Below are 19386 nucleotides of genomic sequence, written 5' to 3' on the forward strand. Positions count from 1 at the left end.
AAAAAAAAAAAAAAGAACTGGATAGTTCTTTATGAATGTTTCTTGGATACCTCAGCACATTCCCATACTGAACATAGAATCTTAAATCCTATGAACTTGTCCATCCTTATATGATACCATCATCAGCTTAGTTAAATATCCAAGCCACAGACTTGGAATTCTCTGTGCCTCCTTTTCTCTTGATGATTCCATTCCCAGTATCTCTGTCATACTTCTCTGATTTGCCTTAGTTCACATTTTAAAAAACTTCTCAGGCGCCTGGGTGGCTCAGTCGTTAAGCGTCTGCCTTCAGCTCAGGTTATGATCCCAGGGTCCTGGGATCGAGCCCCGCATCAGACTCCCTGCTCGGCGGGAAGCCTGCTTCTCCTTCTCCCACACCCTCTGCTTGTGTTCCCTCTCCCGCTGTGTCTCTCTCTGTCAAATAAATAAAATCTTTTTTTAAAAAAAAAAAGGAAGCTCTGCTATCACCTACTTGGTAAATCCAGATTCTTTAGTTTATAGTCTTTCCATGATTTGAATTGTCTACAAACCCAGCTTCCTCTCCTAAATTTTTACTGTTTCTTGGACTCCTGCTTTTTCAAGATGGTGTTCATTTCTGCCGGTCATTTCACTCAATCTACCATGTTTCCTCTGCCTGGTTCCTCTTAGTAAACCTATTCCTTTCCCTTGAAAAGTTGTTCACTCCTTATTTTATGTATATCTTTGTTAATACATTCTACTGTTGTTTGTTTCAGAGTGCTTAGAATTAGGGTTTTACATGCTGTATGTATGTACTGTTGATTTGCTTTTGGTAGTCAGAAGCATGGCTTGAATCTCAGCTTTGATTTCCTGTGACGTTCTGAGCCTCAAAGGCTGAAGTTGGACTTACAGCTTTCCTCTAGCTCCTCAAAGAGTCCAGTAATTTGACTTACTTCCTCGTTAGGAATTAACAAGGTAGAAACTAGATTTATCATTTTAATATATAATAGAAGCTGATCAGTCTTAAAATATTCAGTACATGTAAAATACTTTTAAAAGAAATATTAAAGTGAATTGAATAGTTATTTTAAATTTATACTTCATTTGTTAAGTAATATTGGTTCCAGAGTATTTAAGAATGAATTTATCTCTTTCTAATGAGAATGGGAAGTCTTACCTTTTAAAAGTCCTATGAGTTCATAAACATCTCAAAAGATGCTGTAAGTTAAGACTGCATATTGAGGGATGCCTGGGTGGCTCAGTCGGTTAAGTGTCTGCCTTCAGCTCAGGTCATGATCCCAGCGTCCCGGGATCGAGCCCCGTATCAGGCTCCCTCCTTGGTGAGCCTGCTTCTCCCTCTCCCTGCGGCTCTCCCTACTTGTGCGCTCTCTCTCTGACAAAAAAATAAATAAAATCTTTAAAAAAAAAAAAAGACTGCATGTCGAGTCAGCGGAGCATGCCAATGGAGCATGACTGGCTCAGTCAGTGGAGCATGTGACTCTTGATCTCAGGGTTGTAAGTTTGAGCCCCATGATGGGTGTAGAGATTACTTAAAAATCTTTTTTTTTCCTTTAAGTAGGCTCCATGCCCAACATGGGGCCTGAACTCAAAACACCGAGAACAAGAGTTGCATGCTCTACCAACTGAGCGAGCCAGGTGCCCCCAAAATAAAATCTTTTGAAAAAAGGCTTTGCACATGGTATTTTCTTAAATCATTGTATACGAATACCGTTCTAGCAAAGCAGCAAAGTCTAGTTGTATTTTTTTCCGACCTGTGGTTAATACAAAAGTCCGTTACATTTGTTAGTTAATGTCCATACAATTTTAGAAGCAAACAATTCTGTTTGGTTGTATAATGTTTGACACTTTGCAGTGTTCAGAAACATGTCTGTACCTCACTTCAATTAGTATTAGTTTTCTGTTACTTATATCTATTGAAATTGGAGATTAAAGTTGATAAATATAATTGGTCTTTTTTTTTTTTTGGTCAACACTTGTGAATCACAGCTTCAGGTCGGACCTTTTTTCTTGAGTGACCTTATATGCAACAGAAAGTTGAATCAATTACATTTTAAATGTAAATTACTTTTACTTAGAAAAAGCCAGTTCTTAGGTAATTAAATATTGAATATTGTGACTGTATTGTCATGTCATTCAATTTGTTTCTTCATTATAGTACAAACAAAATCCCGAAATGTTCAAACAGACAGCTCGACTTTGGGCACATGTGTATGCTGGAGCACCAGTTTCTAGTCCAGAATACACCAAAAAAATAGAAAACCTATGTGCTATGGGCTTTGATAGGGTAAGTACCAAAAGGCTTGCTTATTTTGATATATTGGTTGAGTTACATTATTGCTGCAGATCCTTGGCTGACAAAAGTAGTTCAAAGATACTCTAAATCTAGTTTTTATAAACTTTCTTATGTTATTACAATCAGTGATTCTTTTCTTTTCCTTTTGCTAATTCCAGTCATTGGTTTAGAAGCTTTTTATGCACTACAAATACAAGGCAACTTAAAAAAACAAGAAAACAAGGTGTGCTTTCACAATATAAAGATAGTGCGTGATTCAGTATTTTAAAAATATTTTGAGATTTGATTTTTTTGTCCCCTTTTCTTCTCTACAGAATGCGGTAATAGTGGCCTTGTCTTCAAAATCATGGGATGTAGAGACTGCAACAGAATTGCTTCTGAGTAACTGAGGCATAGAGAAAGAGCTGCTGATATAGTCAAGCTTGCCCCTTCTTGAGGAGCATCAACATCTGTTATTTTTAGGATTCTGCATAGATTTCTTTTAAACTGGCATTCTTGCCTAATGATGTTATCTAGGCAACATTGGAGACTGAAAAAAATCCCTGCTCTGTAAATAAAGCTAATTAAACGTCTGTGTAAATTTAAAAAGGGGAAATACTTTAATTTTTTTTCTTAATAGTGTAAAAATTCTTTGAGCTAAGCTAAAACCATGGAAAAAACATGCTACTTTAGTGTTTAGCAGTGTACCAAGACTAGCAAGAGTTTGCTTCAGGATTTTGTTGAATAATTAAGATAATATTTTGAGTGTGTCAGGGCCATTCAAATTGTTGGTGTTGCATCACAGCTACCTTAACTGTTTTTAACATGGATCCTCTGTGCCTGTGAATTTACTTGCATGCTTGTACTTGACTTCTTAGGATGGGTAGCTGAAAAGACCACCATTTTAAGCATTTGAGAATTCTTAAATATGAGATTTATCCAGAATTGAAGATGGTGACCTATTCAGAGCCTTTCTGTCCTTGTCAACAGACTGGGACACCATATCTATTTTTCCCCCTCTTGCCACACACAGCTAATATTCTAATAGTAAATTTCTCTATATTTGGTGGAGAAAAATGCCGAGGGGCAGTATCCCTTGCTCCATTTTTAGGTCGTCCATTTGGAGTGTTTTGTTACAGTTCTTCACTCTTAAAACTTTCCTATGTGAGTAATAATGTAAAAATGGAGCTGCCAATTTTGTTCCTCTTGCAAAAACAGTAAATACTTAATGTTGTAGTATTCCCAAGATTTAATGAAAGAACCCAACTTAGTTTTTCAGTGAATTTGACATCTATTTTTAAACTGATGAAATTTTCTTTGCGAACTTGCAAGGATGCAATCAACTGTTGGCAGTTTTTTAGCCTAATTTTGGCTTTATAGAGATTGCTTTATCAGGTACTTTACAAGTCACTCTTGCTTGCATTTGCCCCTGTTGACACATGAAAGCTGTGTGGTGTTTTACTGTACATACTTCAGATACACATAGGAATAGAAGTGTGTTATAAATCTAGCTTTCTTTATGATGTTTCTGATGAGAATTGAAAACTTTACCTTTTCTTGTACATAGTCAGACTTTCTATTCGTATTAAAGTTACATTTCATTCTAAGTTCAAAAGTTTGAAAATTATTAGTTTTGCAAGCTCAAACACTAATGTGACCATTTTATGAAGGCTGAAATGGATTTATGCAGGCAGTTCTATACATAGAGACACAGTTCTTATTAAATTTTCAGGACCAATGCAAATAACAATGTAATGGAATGAGAATGAATTAAAGTAAGGCTGTATATTGAAAGTCATATTATAAAAGGTTTGCTTTCTTCAAGTGTTATTTATCCTAAATTATAATCATTAAGTGTTTGGAAAATAGTTTTGAACCATAAATTCAGCATAATTTCATTTGACTTCTCAATAATCTTAGAAGCAATAAAAGAACCATTATTAAATATATTGTAATGTTAAAGATGTGAAGGTTCTTCCAAAAACTTGTAAGGCTTTCCTAATTAATAGTAAGCTCTTGTAGTTGATATTATTGCATACTAAACACAAGTTGCTATGTTTTTTTCCCCTATATGTTTGCTTAAGCATAAATTTCTTTATACAATCACCTCCTTTAATTGTTATAGTTTAGTTACTTTCTAAAGATGCCAAAGGAAACAAGATTTTTCTTTATTTATTTTAAATAGCTAAAACCTTGTACTTTTCTTTATATTTTGAAGTAAGGTTGGGATTGTGTGAAATGTGGACAGTTTTGTTCCACCGTTGGTTAGAATTAATTTTTTTTTTTAGTGGAGGGTTGGCTTGGTAATATTTGGATTATTTTCAGTATCAAACACATCTACCCAATTTACTATTTGCCTGTATTATCAGGGTATATTTAATTGTCCTGTGGTTAGACAAAAGAGAGAATGAACTCAGAGGTTACTAAGGTCAAACGTTACATACTTAGCTCTTGGAGGCAGCTGTACCTTTATACCTTGCCTTTGATTTTTAAGCACATTAACCCCATAGGTAATCTCATCCACCTGCAATTCAATATCCTCAGTGCCCAGGAAATTGAAAAGTACAATATTTGGTAAAAGAGGTTTTCCATAATGCATTTTCCATTTCAAAAATATATTTACCTCATTTACATTAAATGTGATAATCCCTCTTTCCTTTCTGGTGCATTTCCCACTGTCCTTCTGTTTCTTGTTTTTCACTTCTCTACAGATAAATGTAGTTTTCCCAAACATAAAAATTAAGGCAATTGCTTTTTTTCCTCTGGTCTTACGGGTTTGGGAAACGGACACTAAAACTGCAGGTCTAGAGAAAAGGTACCCTGGTGGAAATTATTTTTATAATTCTCAATTTTTTGTGATTCAGCAGTTGTAAAAGCCTCAAAAATTATGGTTAAATATATATATATATTTAATACATATATATATATATATTTTAAATATCTCATTTAGGGCAGGCAGATTTGCTAGAGGTCGCTGATATTCCAGTAGGTTTTTATTATAATTGGGTCTATTTCCTGGGTATGTGCCCAACTTTTAAAAGGACAAATACTTAGCTGTATAGTAGTATTTCACTACAGATTACTGAATGAATGAATAGCAATTTGTCCCCCAAGTTAAGTATACAGTAGGTAGTATATCAATATTTGAGAACTTTGTACTAAATTAGATTCTCTGAGTTGGCTCCCTCAAATATTTGGAATTGTGACTGTGGTTTACTTAAACACGTAATACATTCAAGTATACATATGTTTGGATTCTGGGTATTTTGCGTTTGAGGAGAGTAATCTATGAAATGAAAGACTGACTGCTTTTTTCTTTTTGGAAGTATTTCACATTTGTGATTGTTGGCGCTTAAAACTATGCAAAAATAATTTTTTAAAGTATAAGAAAGAATTGGCAGTTAAAGTGGATATTGCTTATTTATGCACTACAGAATGCAGCATATTGTGTTACTGTTTAGGCTGCTTATTAATAAGTTTATCGATGTGAAAAGCAGATCTTGGCTATAAGTGTATGCTGATTTGAGCTTTTAAAACTCTGCAGTAAGGGTATGATAATGTTTCCACAGTACTTGTAGCAACACAGGAAATAAAGCATTTTTGTTGTTGTTTTAAATTTAAGATGGATTTGGGCAGGGAAGGGTTGGAGCCAGGTATACTTCCTTGTACATAGATGGAAACAATGTTTGGATATGATAAAGGAAGCTGTCTGTTTACAGTTAACTTTATTTCATGGACTTTTACAAAATGATGTTGTATTAATCACTTTTTCTAGTTCAAGAAATTTCAATTCCAGGGTACAAACCTTTGGTTTAAAAAATTTGCATTTCCATTCCTTTAGTACCAGTTTAAAATAAATGCTTAACATCAGCTGTTTGCTATCACTGGGGAAGAAGGCAACTTGAAGTATTTACTGATAAATAGCCTTTTCCCCAAATGTTACTTTTCTGCAGTGTCTAACATATAATGTCACATGTTCTGTTTGCACTGTTGCAATATGGATCAAAAATCTTGTGGCATAGGGATAGGGGAATGTTAGTCTCTCCCTTGTCCTGTTTGTTCTGTTACTGCTTTATTGGACTGATCTACCCTCATAAGCCTGTGATCATCACCTAAATGTAAGTTGTGAATGTGTCACCTTTTGCTTGGTTATTTCAACCATGCTGCTATATATATAATCAGGTGTGGCACAGTTTATCAGTTTGGTTCTAGGGGGTGAGTGAATACAAATCATTGCACTGTGCTGTTAAACGATCCTTGTGTGCTTGCTGTTACCTACTTTTTACAGGCATCATAATAAAAGCTAGACTATTTCTTTGGGGGGAAAGAGACTTATTTAATGTAATTTAAAGACTTTTCCAATAGAAAATGAAATACTATTGAAAATAATAATCTATTTTTTAGCTTTCAGCAATTGATGGTGCTTTGTTGTGGTGTCTGCTGGAAGTCTACTGCCATTATAGGGATTCTCATTAACCTCACTGAGAAAGAACCTTGCTTGTTAGCTTCTCTAGATCTCTATTCTAAACAATCTGTTAGTGATGATAAATTCTGTAGGAGGGTCTATTCTGAGCCATTAACTTCCTGTAAGGGGAAAATGGGAGGGTTACCAGAAAGACCATTGAAGCAGGGTGGGGTATGGGTGGAGGGTTGGGTATTTGTCTTGAGAATTAAAAACTACGAAACACTTTTGTACACAACTGATTTTTTAAAAAATAAACACATTTTTAAAGATGTTGAATTTTTTTTCCCCCCCTTACTGGGAATTCTTAAAAATAAATGCATGCATGTTTTCCCCTGAAAATGGTTTATATCTTCTTTCTGGGTACTCACCTAGGCAGGCGATTAAACTTCCACATTACTTTGAGCAAGAAAAAGAAGCAAGTAGGTCTGTCTCCTAGACAAGGTTCATAGTAATGAGCATATGATGATAAATGGGATAAATTATATTAGATCTTTGAATTTTAAAATGTGTTGAAACTGTTTTAATTAAAGTTATTTATTTGAAAATAGAACATTTGGCTAGGTCCTAATCCAAAATTTAGAGTAATCCAGAGAGAATTGGTACTGAAGGTAATGTTTATTCTGTTTTCATCTGTGCACACAAATAGTTCTGGAAAGGAGGGTGCTTGTTCCCATGGAAAAGACTCTTGAATTGTTTCAGAAAGTCCTGGGTTACTACCCTTGGATTATCCCCTGCCTCTAATACTGATAACTAAAAGAGGCTATATTGGTTAGGGTTTGTACTAGTTTTTTTACATGGCAAAACTGATTGTTACTTTATGTCTCTAGGGCATTCATAACCAGCTTTCAGCAGACCTATGACTTTTCTGTAGCCTGGAGATGGAATTGCTCCTGACTGGAATACCAGTATGAAGTGCTCTTTTCATGGAGCAAGCTGGATCTTTACATATTAAATCAAGAATAACAGATGGAATTCAAGTGAGCTCTCATACCAACCCCTAGCAAAGGATGGTCAGATTTTTAGGGTAGTAAACGCTTGGTATAAGTTTTGTTTCAGTCATCAAAGAATTAAAGATTTTCAGTGAAATAACATGAATTCTCTAATACCTCTTAGGAGTATGTCCTACAGTAATACACTATCCATGCATTCATGTTGTAATGTTCATTTTACCCCATTTCAGTAAAAAGACATTAAAGCACAGCTGTATTCTAATCTCCCTATTGTAAAGTACCTTTTAATAAGATACAGAACCAAAGTCAAAAAGGCCAAGCTGTTTAAATACTCAGTGTACAATATTTATAGAGCCTTTTATTAATATAGGTAAAATAAGACAAATACTAGAAAACTTGGACATTTGAGAAACCCAAAGTATATTTTATTTCTTACAGAGTTAATATACCTAATACTCTGTTTCTCGTTTATGGCATAAAAGCTTTGCTGCATGTACAGATCATGCCTAACTTGATTTAAGGGCAACTAGTGGTGCCTTTTCTTCACTCACACAACTCAAATAACAGCTTTTTAATTATTGTATTTATTCCTCAGTTCATTTTTAATATGTGAAGTACATATATTCCTTTTTGTGCACATTATTATTTGCATTATATTGTTAGATGAATGACCTTGTGTCCTGAGCAATATTGAGGAACAAGAGTAATGGCATTGACATTGCACTGGTATCTTCTAACCGTATTTATAGAATTGTATAATTTTAAGGGAAAAGGGGAAGCTTCCAGGCTCGCTCTTTTTTTTTAATATAGAAAACTAAATGACTTGGATACCTAGAGTCACAGGGTTTTTGTTGTAGAAACCCCATCATATTGTTAATTTATATGTGCCTACTAGGTAGCGTTTTAAGACATTTTAATGCCATTCTTGTTTTCCTTAAAAATAGGAAATATGAAGGGATCATTTGCAAGCATGAAAAGGAAAACCAGTTCAGGTGGGAGTAAGGTCTTCAAGGAAAGTGTACCCAAACCAGTCAAATCAGTGGTATGAATTGAACAGAATGTTCTGGTAAACTAGCTTCAACTGTATTTAAGGTTCCATGACTTCTGTTGAAGTTGCTTTACATGGACCAAACATACTATTTTCTGTTTTTGTAATAATAGAATAAATAGCAGTGTTCTTGGTTTATGGAGCCCATAGAAGATGATCTTTTAAACCACAAAATCTAATTGGCCCTAAAGCCATTTTATTCCATTTGTTTTAATATTTTTATTTTAATATTTTATTCCACTACAGATACTTCAGTTCATAATTGAATAATGTCATACTTCTGTTTCTATGAGAGAGGTGTAGCTCATTTCAGGTTAACCTAAGATGTCATGACATTAAGGTAAAATCAAAAGGCAAAATTTTTATAAAGGAACAAATGTGGGGCACCTAGCTGGTTCAGTAGGTAGAGTATGTGACTCTTGATCTTGGGGTTGTGAGTTCAAGCCCCACATTGGACATAGAGTTTACTTAGAAAAAAAAAACAAAAAACGAATTCAGGATGATAGTCTGCTGAGGTGATTATTAGCATGGTTGATTTTCCTTTAAAAAATATGTTTTCCAAATGATAAACATGCATTTTTAACAACGAGAAGTAGTGAAGAGTTCATAATGGGAAATCTATAATCCTCTTCCTACCTGTAGTACTAATCCATTGAGAAAATAGCTTTTAAATGTTTCTGGTTTTCCTTTTTAGGTTACCTAACACCTATATTAATTACATTTCTATTCCATCAATTATACATAGTATCTCTTCACTCCCTATTTTTGTCCCTAACCTTCATTTAGTACAGATAGTCCCTGACTTTCAGTGGTTTAATTTAGTTTTTTTGTTGTTGTTACCTTATGATGGTGCAAAAGCAATTTGCATTCTTTAGAAACCATACTTAAAATTTTGAATTACTATCTTTTTCTGGCTTAGTAGTTTGCAGTATGATAGTCTCTTGTGATGCTGGGCAGTCGAGTGGGCTGCAGCTCCCGGTTAGCCACGTGATACGAGGGTAAATCATGATAGGACAATTCTGTACACATACAGCCATCCTGTTTTTCACTTTCAATACAGTATTCAATAAATTACATGATATATTCAGCACTTTATTACAAAATAGGCTTTGTGTTAGATGATCTTACCCAACTGTATGCTAATGTGTTTTGAGCACGTTTAAAATAGGCCTAACTGGGGCGCCTGGGAACGTGGCTCAGTTGATTAAGCATCTGCCTTCAACTCAAGTTGTGATCCCGGGGTTCTGGGATCAAGCCCCGCCTCAGGCTCCCTGCTCAATGGGGAGTCTGCTTCTCCCTCTCCCTCTGCTCCTGCTTGTGTTCCCTCTCTCGCTGTGTCTGTCAAAGAAATAAATAAATCTTTAAAAAAAAAAATCAGTACGGGGAGAAGAAAATCTGAAAATACAACTACCTTCAAAGACAAGATAAGTTCTTGCGTCCATGAGGAAAGTACAGAATGCTTTATAAAAAAGATTTTGTAAATTACTACAACAAAATTTAGTTAAAACATTTGAAGTTTAAGAAGTACAACAAAGGGGCGCCTGGGTGGCTTAGTCTCTTAAACATCCAACTCTTGATTTCAGCTCAGCTCGTCGTCTCAGGGTCATGAGATCAAGCCCCTTATCAGGCTTCTCTGCCTTTCCCTCTGCCCCTCCCCTGGCTCTCATGCATGCTCTCTCTCTCTAATAAATCTTTAAAAAAAGAAAATAGGTAAAATAAAATTTTTAAAATACAAAATGTTTAAAATTACAGGATCACTTCAGAAGGTCCAACATCTAATAGGACCTTTTTTTTTTTTTTTAAAGATTTTTAATTTATTTATTTGACAGCACACAAGCAGGGGCAGCAGCAGGCAGAGGGAGAGAGAGAAGCAGGCTCCCCGCTGAGCAGGGAGCCCGATGCAGGGCTCGATCCCAGGACCCTGGGATCATGACCCAAGCCGAAGGCAGTTGCCCAGGCTCCCCTAATAGGAACTTGTTTAAAAAAGTTTTTCTTTATTTTAGAGAGAGATAGCACGAGCTGGGGAAGAGGAAGAGATAATCTCAGACTCTGCACAGAGCCTGACACAGGGCTCAATCTCATGACCCTGAGATCATGACCTGAGCTAAAATCAAGAGTTGGTTGCTTAACTGACTGAGCCCCCCAGGCACCCCTAATAGGAACTTAAAGAAAATGGAATGAGGCAAAGTATTAAAATAATCAGGGACATTTCAGGACACTGTACTGTGAGGGAACCTATTGAGCACCCAACACAGTGGGAAAAGACCCACAGTGAGGCATGTTTTGTTTCAGAACATTAGGAAAATGAGACAGCCCAAAAAATGGAATTGGGAGTTTGGGAAATAGGCCCCTTAAATGAACGGGGGATAAGAATGTCCTCAAGTGGAATTCTTTTTTTTTTTTTTAAAGATTTTATTTATTTATTTGAGAGAGAGAATGAGAGCACGAGAGGGAAGAGGGTCAGAGGGAGAAGCAGACCCCCCGCTGAGCAGGGAGCTGATGTGGGACTTGATCCCGGGACTCCAGGATCATGACCCAAGCCGAAGGCAGTCGCTTAACCAACTGAGCCACCCAGGTGCCCCTCAAGTGGAATTCTTAATCTCAGGAAAAAAACTGAGGGTTGCTGGAGTGGTGGGGGGTGGGAGGTATGGGGTGGCTGGGTGATAGACATTGGGGAGGATATGTGCTATGGTGAGCGCTGTGAATTGTGTAAGACTGATGAGCCACAGACCTGTACCTCTGAAACAAATAATACATTATGTGTTTAAAAAAAAAAAAAAGTAGGAAGGGAAAAATGAAGAGGGGGAAATCGGAGTGGGAGATGAACCATGAGAGACTATGGACTCTCAGAAACAAACTGAGGGTTCTAGAGGGGAGGGGAGTGGGGGGGGGATGCGTTAGCCTGGTGATGGGTATTAAAGAGGGCATGTATTGAATGGAGCACTGGGTGTTATGCGCAAACAATGAATCGTGGAACACTACATCAAAAACTAATGATGTATGGTGATTAACATAACAATAAAATAAAATTTAAAAAAAAAGAATGTCCTCAAGTTTCTCAACAGTGATATGGGAAGCTAGGACAACGAAGCAGTGACTGAGAAGTTTTGAGTGAAAAATTATTTCTAAATTCTGTTCCCAGGTGAGGTGTCAGTGTAGGCTAAAGATAGTTTTGGGCGCCTGGGTGGCTCAGTTGGGCGCCTGGGTGGCTCAGGTGGTTAAGCAACTGCCTTTAGCTCAGGTCATGATCCTGGAGTCCCAGGATCGAGTCCCGCATCCGGCTCCCTGCTCAGCGGGGAGTCTGCTTCTCCCTCTGGCCCTCCCCCTCTTGTGCTCTCTCTCTCAAATAAAATCTTAAAAAAAAATAGTTTCATATATTCAAGTCTCAAAACATTTTTGTCTTTTATTGTCTTTTTCTTGGGAAGCACCTAAATGATGCACTCACCAAAATGGAGGAATAATCCGTGCAAGAAAGACATGAGATACAATATAGGAGCTGGTTGTTTCTGGAATGAGTGAAGAGAAATCCAGAATGCCAGTTGTGAAGCAGGCTTGAACAGCCATTCCAATACATAGAGGACCCACCAGAAGGATGAAATAGTCTGGAGAAGATCAACAAAATGAAAGGAACTGATAGATTATCTAATATATTTTACCATACGTGAAATTACATTGGAATTAATCAGAGTGCAAGGAAAAAATTGACAATAGTAGGTATACAGAAAGCTAATTAAAAAAAAAAGATATGGGGCACTGCGGTGGCTCAGTCGGTTAAGCGGCTGACTCTTGATTTCGGCTCAGATCATGATCTCAGTGTCCTGGGATTGGGCCCCAAGTTGAGCTCAGTGCTCAGCGGGGAGTCTGCTTCAGAATTCTCCCTCTCCCTCTGCTGCTCCCCTTGATTGCTCACGCGCTCTCACTCTCTCTCTAAAATAAATCTTAAAAAAGAAAAAAGATGTAATTGTTCTAGGAAAACAACGATGTAAAAAAGAAACATTCAAAGCATGGTCATTTAGCAATCAATAACCACATAGTCATAATGTAAACTATTTTACCAGACTTGCCAAATACTAAAACATGAAGAATGGAAGGGGGATGGATGATCTAAGAGAGCTAAAAACTTGTCTACCTTTAAAGTATGTTTTAAGTCAATGAATAAAAATATAGTCATGTAAGCGTATTATTTTGAAAATGTTTGCCTTTAAATGAAATTATATGCTGTGTGTGTCAAGATACGCTGTCTACGTGTGTTTTTAACAGACTTGGTGACATGTAATTCCCATACCATATCATTTGCCCATTTAAAATGTACAGTTCAGGGGTCCCTGGGTGGCTCGGTTGGGCATCTGCCTTCGGCTCAGGTCATGATCCCGGGGTCCTGAGATCAAGCCCTGTGTCCGGCTCCCTGCTCCATGGGGTGGCCTGCTTCCCCCTCTCCTTCTGCCTGCTGCTCCCCCTGCTTGTGCACTCTCTCTGTGTCAAATAAATGAATCTTTAAAAAAAATAAAATATAAAAAAATATATATACACAGTTCAAGGATGCCTGGGTGGCTCAGTCCGTTAAGCTTCTGCCTTTGGCTCAGGCCATGATCCCTGGTGTCCTGGGAATGAGGACTGCATTGAGCAGGGAGCCTGCTTCTCCCTCTCCCTCTGCCACTCCCCCTGCTTGTTGTCTCTTGCTCTCTCTCTGTCAAATAAAATCTTTAAAATGTACAGTTCAGTGGCTTTTAGTATATTCACAGAGTTGTGCATCTGTTAGCTCGATTTTAGTCATTTTCATCACTCCAAAACTGCAGCCTTTACTAGTTATTTAAAAATAATCCTTTAGTAATAGTTGACTTAAAATCTATATATACTACTTTGATAAAATGAAAAATGCCATATTGAATCACTTTGTATGCATTTCAGATTATTTCCTTAATTAAGGACAATCTGCAGGAACACCTAGTTGGCTCAGTCAGTGAGGCATGTGACTCTTCATCTCGGGGTTATGAGTTTGATCCCCATATTGGGTGTAAAGATTACCTAAAAAATAAAAATTAAAGGGACTCCTGGGTGGCACAATTGGTTGAAGATCAGACTCTTGGTTTCAGATCAAGTTATGATCTCAGGGTCATGAGATTGAGCCTCGTGTCAGGCTCCACACTCAACACAGAGTTGGCTTGGGACACACTCTCCCTCCCTCTGCCCCTCCTTCCCCATGCTCACTTGGGCTCTCTCTCTCTCACTGAAATAAATCTTTAAATAAAAATAAATTTTAAAAAGGACAATCTGTAGGGATTTGCTTTATTGCTAAAATACTTTCCTACGATGTACTAATTAATATTACCACTAACATACATGAAAGGGTCACCCCACTCTTTCTGAAATGTAAGTATTCATTTAAAAAATACTACTGTTGGGCTCTCTGCTCAGCAGGGAGCCTGCTTTTCCCTCTCCCTCTGCCTGCCTCTCTGTCTGTCAAATAAAATCTTTAAAAAAAATACTGCGAAGGTGCAAGTAAAGTGGGTTTGTTTTTTAAGATATAATGTGATTGGTTGTCATTTCAAGGGTTAATTTGCATTGGTATTCCGCTCTGTTCAGGTCCCTTGTTCACTTGAATTTTGCAGTCTTAAGTGTTTCTTAAGAAATTAGAATAATCTTAGCTTTTTTTTTTTTTTTAAAGATTTTATTTTTATCTATTTGACAGAGACACAGCGAGAGAGGGAACACAAGCAGGGGGAGTGGGAGAGGGAGAAGCAGGCTTCCTGCTGAGCAGGGAGCCCGATGCGGGGCTCGATGTGGGGCTCGATGTGGGGCTCGATGTGGGGCTCGATGTGGGGCTCGATCCCAGGACGCCGGGATCACGACCTGAGCCAAAGGCAGACACTTAACGACTGAGCCACCCAGGTGCCCCTTAGCATTGTTTTTCAAAGCAGAATGTGAATTAATATTGGGTTTTTACTTTATATCAGATGGACTTTTATTTAATTTTTTAAAGATTTTGTCAGAGAGCACAAGCAGGGGAGTGGCAGGCAGAGGGAGAAGCAGGCTCCCTGTTGAGCAAGGAGCCTGATGTAGGACTCAATCCCAGGACCCTGGATCATGACCTGAGCCGAAGGCAGATGCTTAATAACTGGCCACCCAGGCGTCCCCAGGTGGCATTTTAGATATTATGTATTATCTCACTTAATACTTCAAAACAAATAGAGTACTTTTTAAATTCTATTTATTTTACGCTGAAGAAACAGGGTGAGCAGCTGACCAGGACTCAATGAATAGTAACCCAACTAAATCAGATACCAAACTTAGACCTATGTTCCTATTTTATCATCCTGTTAAGAGACACCTTAGATGGGGCACCTGGGTGGCTCAGTTGTTAAGCATTTGCCTTCAGCTCAGGTCATGATCCCAGGGTCCCGGGATCCAGCCCCACATCGGGCTCCCTGCTCAGCAGGAAGCCTGCTTCTCCCTCTCCCACTCCCCCTGCTTGTGTTTCCTCTCTCGCTGTGTCTCTCTCTGTCAAATAAATGAATAAAATCTTAAAAAAAAAAAGACACCTTAGTTATTTTCAAAACTACATTAAATATCTGATTTCTCTTTTTAGCATTTCAGTGCTGACTTCTGATTAAAGCTAAAATGGATTGGCATATTTATCCTTCATTTCTAAAAGATCACATTTAAAGGAATACAAGGGGGGCGCCTGGGTGGCTCAGTCGGTTAAGTCGTCTGCCTTCAGCTCAGGTCATGATGCCAGAGTCCTGGGATCAAGCCCCATGTCAGGCTCTCTGCTCAGCAGGAAGTCTGTTTCTCCCTCTTATCCTCTCCCTCTCTCTCTATCAAATAAATAAAATCTTTTTTTTTTTTTTTAAAGATTTTATTTATTTGAGAGAGAGAGAACGAGAGACAGAGCATAAGAGGGAGGAGGGTCAGAGGGAGAAGCAGACTCCCTGCCGAGCAGGGAGCCCGATGCGGGACTCGATCCCGGGACTCCAGGATCATGACCTGAGCCAAAGGCAGTCGCTTAACCAACTGAGCCACCCAGGCGCCCCATAAATAAAATCTTTTAAAAAATAAAGGAATACAAGGTAATTATACATATAAGCTGACAACAAAGAAGAAAATAGGATAGACTCAACAGTGGATAAAGCAAAATCCTGCAAAGTATTATCCAGTGGGTGTGAAGTAATGCTACATATGGTAAAAGCCACAGCTTAGCTAGAATGCAGAGAGCTTTGAACGGTGGAAAAGGATGGGCCTTGAAGAACCTAGGTATTGTGTGAAGATATAAGTTGGATAAGAGGCTTAAAATGGGAATTAAATGAAAATGAGGATATATAACTCTTAATCCCCACCCTGCATGATTATCTTTTTTATTTTTTTAAGATTTTATTTATTTGTCTCGGAGAGAGACTACAAGCACAAGCAGGGTGATCGGCAGGCAGAGGGAGAAGCAGGCTCCCCACTGAGCAAGGAACCCGACATGGGACTTGATCCCAGGACCCTGGGATCATGACCCGAGCTGAATGCAGACACTTAACTGAGCCACCCAGGCGTCCCAATTATCTTTTTTTTTTTTTTTTTAGTTTAAACTTTAGTTAACAGATTACCTTTTTTTTTTTTTTAAAGATTTTATTTATTTGAGACGAAGCACAGAGGGAGAATAAGAGAGAAGCAGACTCGCTGCCGAGCAGAGAGCCTGATGTGGGGTTTAATCCCAGGACCCCAAGATCATGACCTGAGCTGAAGGCAGACGGTCAACTGACTGAACCACCCAGGTGCCCCCTGAACGATTATCTTAAAGGAAAAGCCTGACAGTCAATAACTATAGTAACAGTACTCTTAATCATCTTTCAGTGCCTCACTACCAGCCATATGCAGAAAACTAAGATAAAGATTAGAGAAAAGTCTTCAACATGAAAGAGAAACCAATGTAAAAAGAAAAAAGAAATCAACCTGGAAGAAATAACATAGGGAACAGAACAGTAGTTAAAACAAATCTAGTTAAGAATTCATTGCACCCATCCAAAAAGAGCAGGATGCTATGAAAAAGGAACTTAGAATAACAAAGAGCTCTTAAAAATTTTAATGCTTACATAGTTAAAAAGAAAAAGGTAAATTTGATTTTCCCCCAGTTTTAAGGGCCACCCAAAGCATTCCTTGTAATACTGGTAAGACCACCACCATCTGTCACCCACTTTATCACAACAAACTGCCTAAGAAACTGATCCCAATAAGGAAGCTATAATCATAACTGATTACCCAACCTCTAAAACTTTTCAAGGTTTAATCCCATCTTGCTTTTCGTCTTGGTTTACCCCATTCACCCAGTTCAAGACTTTTTTTTTTAAGATTTTATTTATTTATCTGACAGAGAGAGGGAACATAAGCAGTGGGAGTGGGAGAGGGAGAGGGAGGAGCAGGCTCCCCACTGAGCAAGGAGCCTAATGTGGGGCTCGATCCCAGGACCCTGGACCATGACCTGAGCCAAAGGCAGATGCTTAACCAGCTGAGCCACCCAGGCAGCCTCAGTTCAAGACTCTTAAAGTTATTTGATGACACCTAGACTTTATACCCTATAAAGCTATTGCCTGATCTGACCCAATCTTACTAACTGGCCCTCTCCACTTCCTTCCACCATGCCCTAATTCATAGTATTCTCAGGAGCAAAATTGAATCTTGATTACTTCCTGAACCCCTGTTTTCTCTGGAGTCTCCTCAATTGGTGGTTATACTTTAAAAAAAAAATTTTTTTTTTTATTTTTTTTTAAGTAAGCTGTACACCCAACATGGAACTTGAACTCATCACCCCAGATCAAGAGTTGTGTGCTCAAAAAAAAAAAAAAAAGAGTTGTGTGCTCTACTGACTGAGCCAGCCAGGCACCATCTGGACCTAGGATACTCTTTTTTGGAAGACTTTCAGGTACAAATTTGATGTCTTTAGTGGATATAGAACAATTCAGATGGTCTCTTCTTGAGTGAGTTTTGTTGTTTTCAAGGAAGGAAGTGGTCCATTTCATCAAAGATGCTGAATTTATGGGTATAGAGATTTCTGTAGTATTCCCTTATTGTTCTTTTAATGTCTGTGGAATTTCTAGTGATATCTCCTGTTTCGTTGCTGATATTGGTAATTTATATCTTCTCCATTTTTTTCTTAGTCATTTGGGCTAGAGCTTTATCAATCTTATTGCTTTATGAAACCAGCTTTAGGTTTCATTTATTTTTTTTGTTTTTTTTTATTTTCACTTTCATTACTTTCCCTTTAATCTTTATTATTTACTTCTGTTTGTTTTGGGTTTAGTTTGCTTATTTTTCTTAAGGTGGAGGCTTAAGTTACTGATTTTAGATCTTTCTTTTTTTTCTTAATATAAACATTTAATGCTGTAAGTTTTCCTCTAAGCACTGCTTTAGATGTAGCTCACAAATTTTACTGTGTTGTATTTTCATTTCCTTTCAGACTAAATTGTTTTTTTAAGTTCTCTTGAGACTTCCTCTTTGATCTAAGGACTAGATAGTTTATTGTTTAATTCCAAATATTTGGGAATTTTCTAAATATTTCTGTTGATTTCCAATTTAGTTCTCTTATAGTCTGAGAACATATATTTTCGGATTTTTGTTGCTTAAATTTGTTAAGATTTGCCGTATGGCCCAGAACATGGTCCATGTTGGGAAGTTGTATTGAAGTTCAGTTATTTTAGGTGCTTGTACATTTAGGATTATCCTTTGTTGGAGAATTGACATCTGTCATTTTCTAATATCCCTCTTTGTCTCTGATAGTATCCTAGTTCTTAAGTCTGTTTATCTGAGATTAATTAAATACTCCAGCTTTCTTTTGGCTAGTGTTTGCATGATATAGCTCTATCCTTTTACTTTTATTTATTTATTTATTTATTTATTTATTTAAAGATTTTATTTATTTGACAGAGAGAGACACAGTGAGAGAGGGAACACAAGCACGGGGAGTGGGAGAGGGAGAAGCAGATTTCCCACGGAGTAGGGAGCCTGATGCGGGGCTCGATCCCAGGACCCAGGGATCATGACCTGAGCTGAAGGCAGACGCTTCACCAACTGAGCCACCTAGGCGCCCCTATCCTTTTACTTTTAACATGTCTATCTCTTTATATTTAAAGTGGATTTCTTATAATTAGCATATACAGAGTTGGATCTAGCTTTTTAATCCACTCTAACAATCTATCTTTTAGTTTTTTAAAGTAATCTCTACACTCACTGTGGCACTTGAACCCACAACTCCAAAATCAAGAGTTACATACTCCACTGACTGAGCCAGCCAGGCGCTGCCACCCCCCACCCTTTTTTAAAGATTTTATTTATAATCTCTGTCTTTTAATTTGTATGTTTAGACCATTTACATCTAAAGCGATCATTGATATGGTTGATTTAAAATTCTCAGTAGCTGTTTTTTAATTTCACAGCCCAAATTCCTGAAGGTGAGGCATGTATACTTGTTATTCACCTTCCTCTTTACCCAACTTAGTTTCCATGGGCCATCATCATAATTATCCCTTGTCCCTTGCTTCCTGATCTTCCTTGCAAAATCTCATGTGTCTGCCTACTCAACTCCTATAACTTCATAGCAGAAATAACTGGAGAAAAACACACACAGTTAAGCTGAATGTTCTCACTGTGAGCTGGTCACCGCTATTTTTAAGTGTGCTTTTAGCACTTAGCTTCA

General features: G+C 37.6%; 1 protein-coding gene across 1 annotated transcript in view; it reads left to right on the forward strand.

Annotated features, from left to right (window-relative positions):
- UBE2K (ubiquitin conjugating enzyme E2 K) overlaps positions 1-7048 on the forward strand; it is a 72050-nt gene extending 65002 nt beyond the window's left edge. Inside the window, exons 6-7 of the mRNA XM_032400221.1 lie at positions 2135-2263; positions 2587-7048. Coding sequence (XP_032256112.1) covers positions 2135-2263; positions 2587-2661 — 204 coding nt within the window. The 3' untranslated portion in view covers positions 2662-7048. The remainder of the gene's footprint in view (positions 1-2134; positions 2264-2586) is intronic.
- The last annotated feature ends 12338 nt before the right edge of the window (positions 7049-19386 follow it).

The sequence above is a fragment of the Phoca vitulina genome, unplaced genomic scaffold (assembly GCF_004348235.1).
Source record: "Phoca vitulina isolate PV1807 unplaced genomic scaffold, GSC_HSeal_1.0 scaffold3, whole genome shotgun sequence".
Taxonomy (NCBI): Eukaryota; Metazoa; Chordata; class Mammalia; order Carnivora; family Phocidae; genus Phoca; species Phoca vitulina.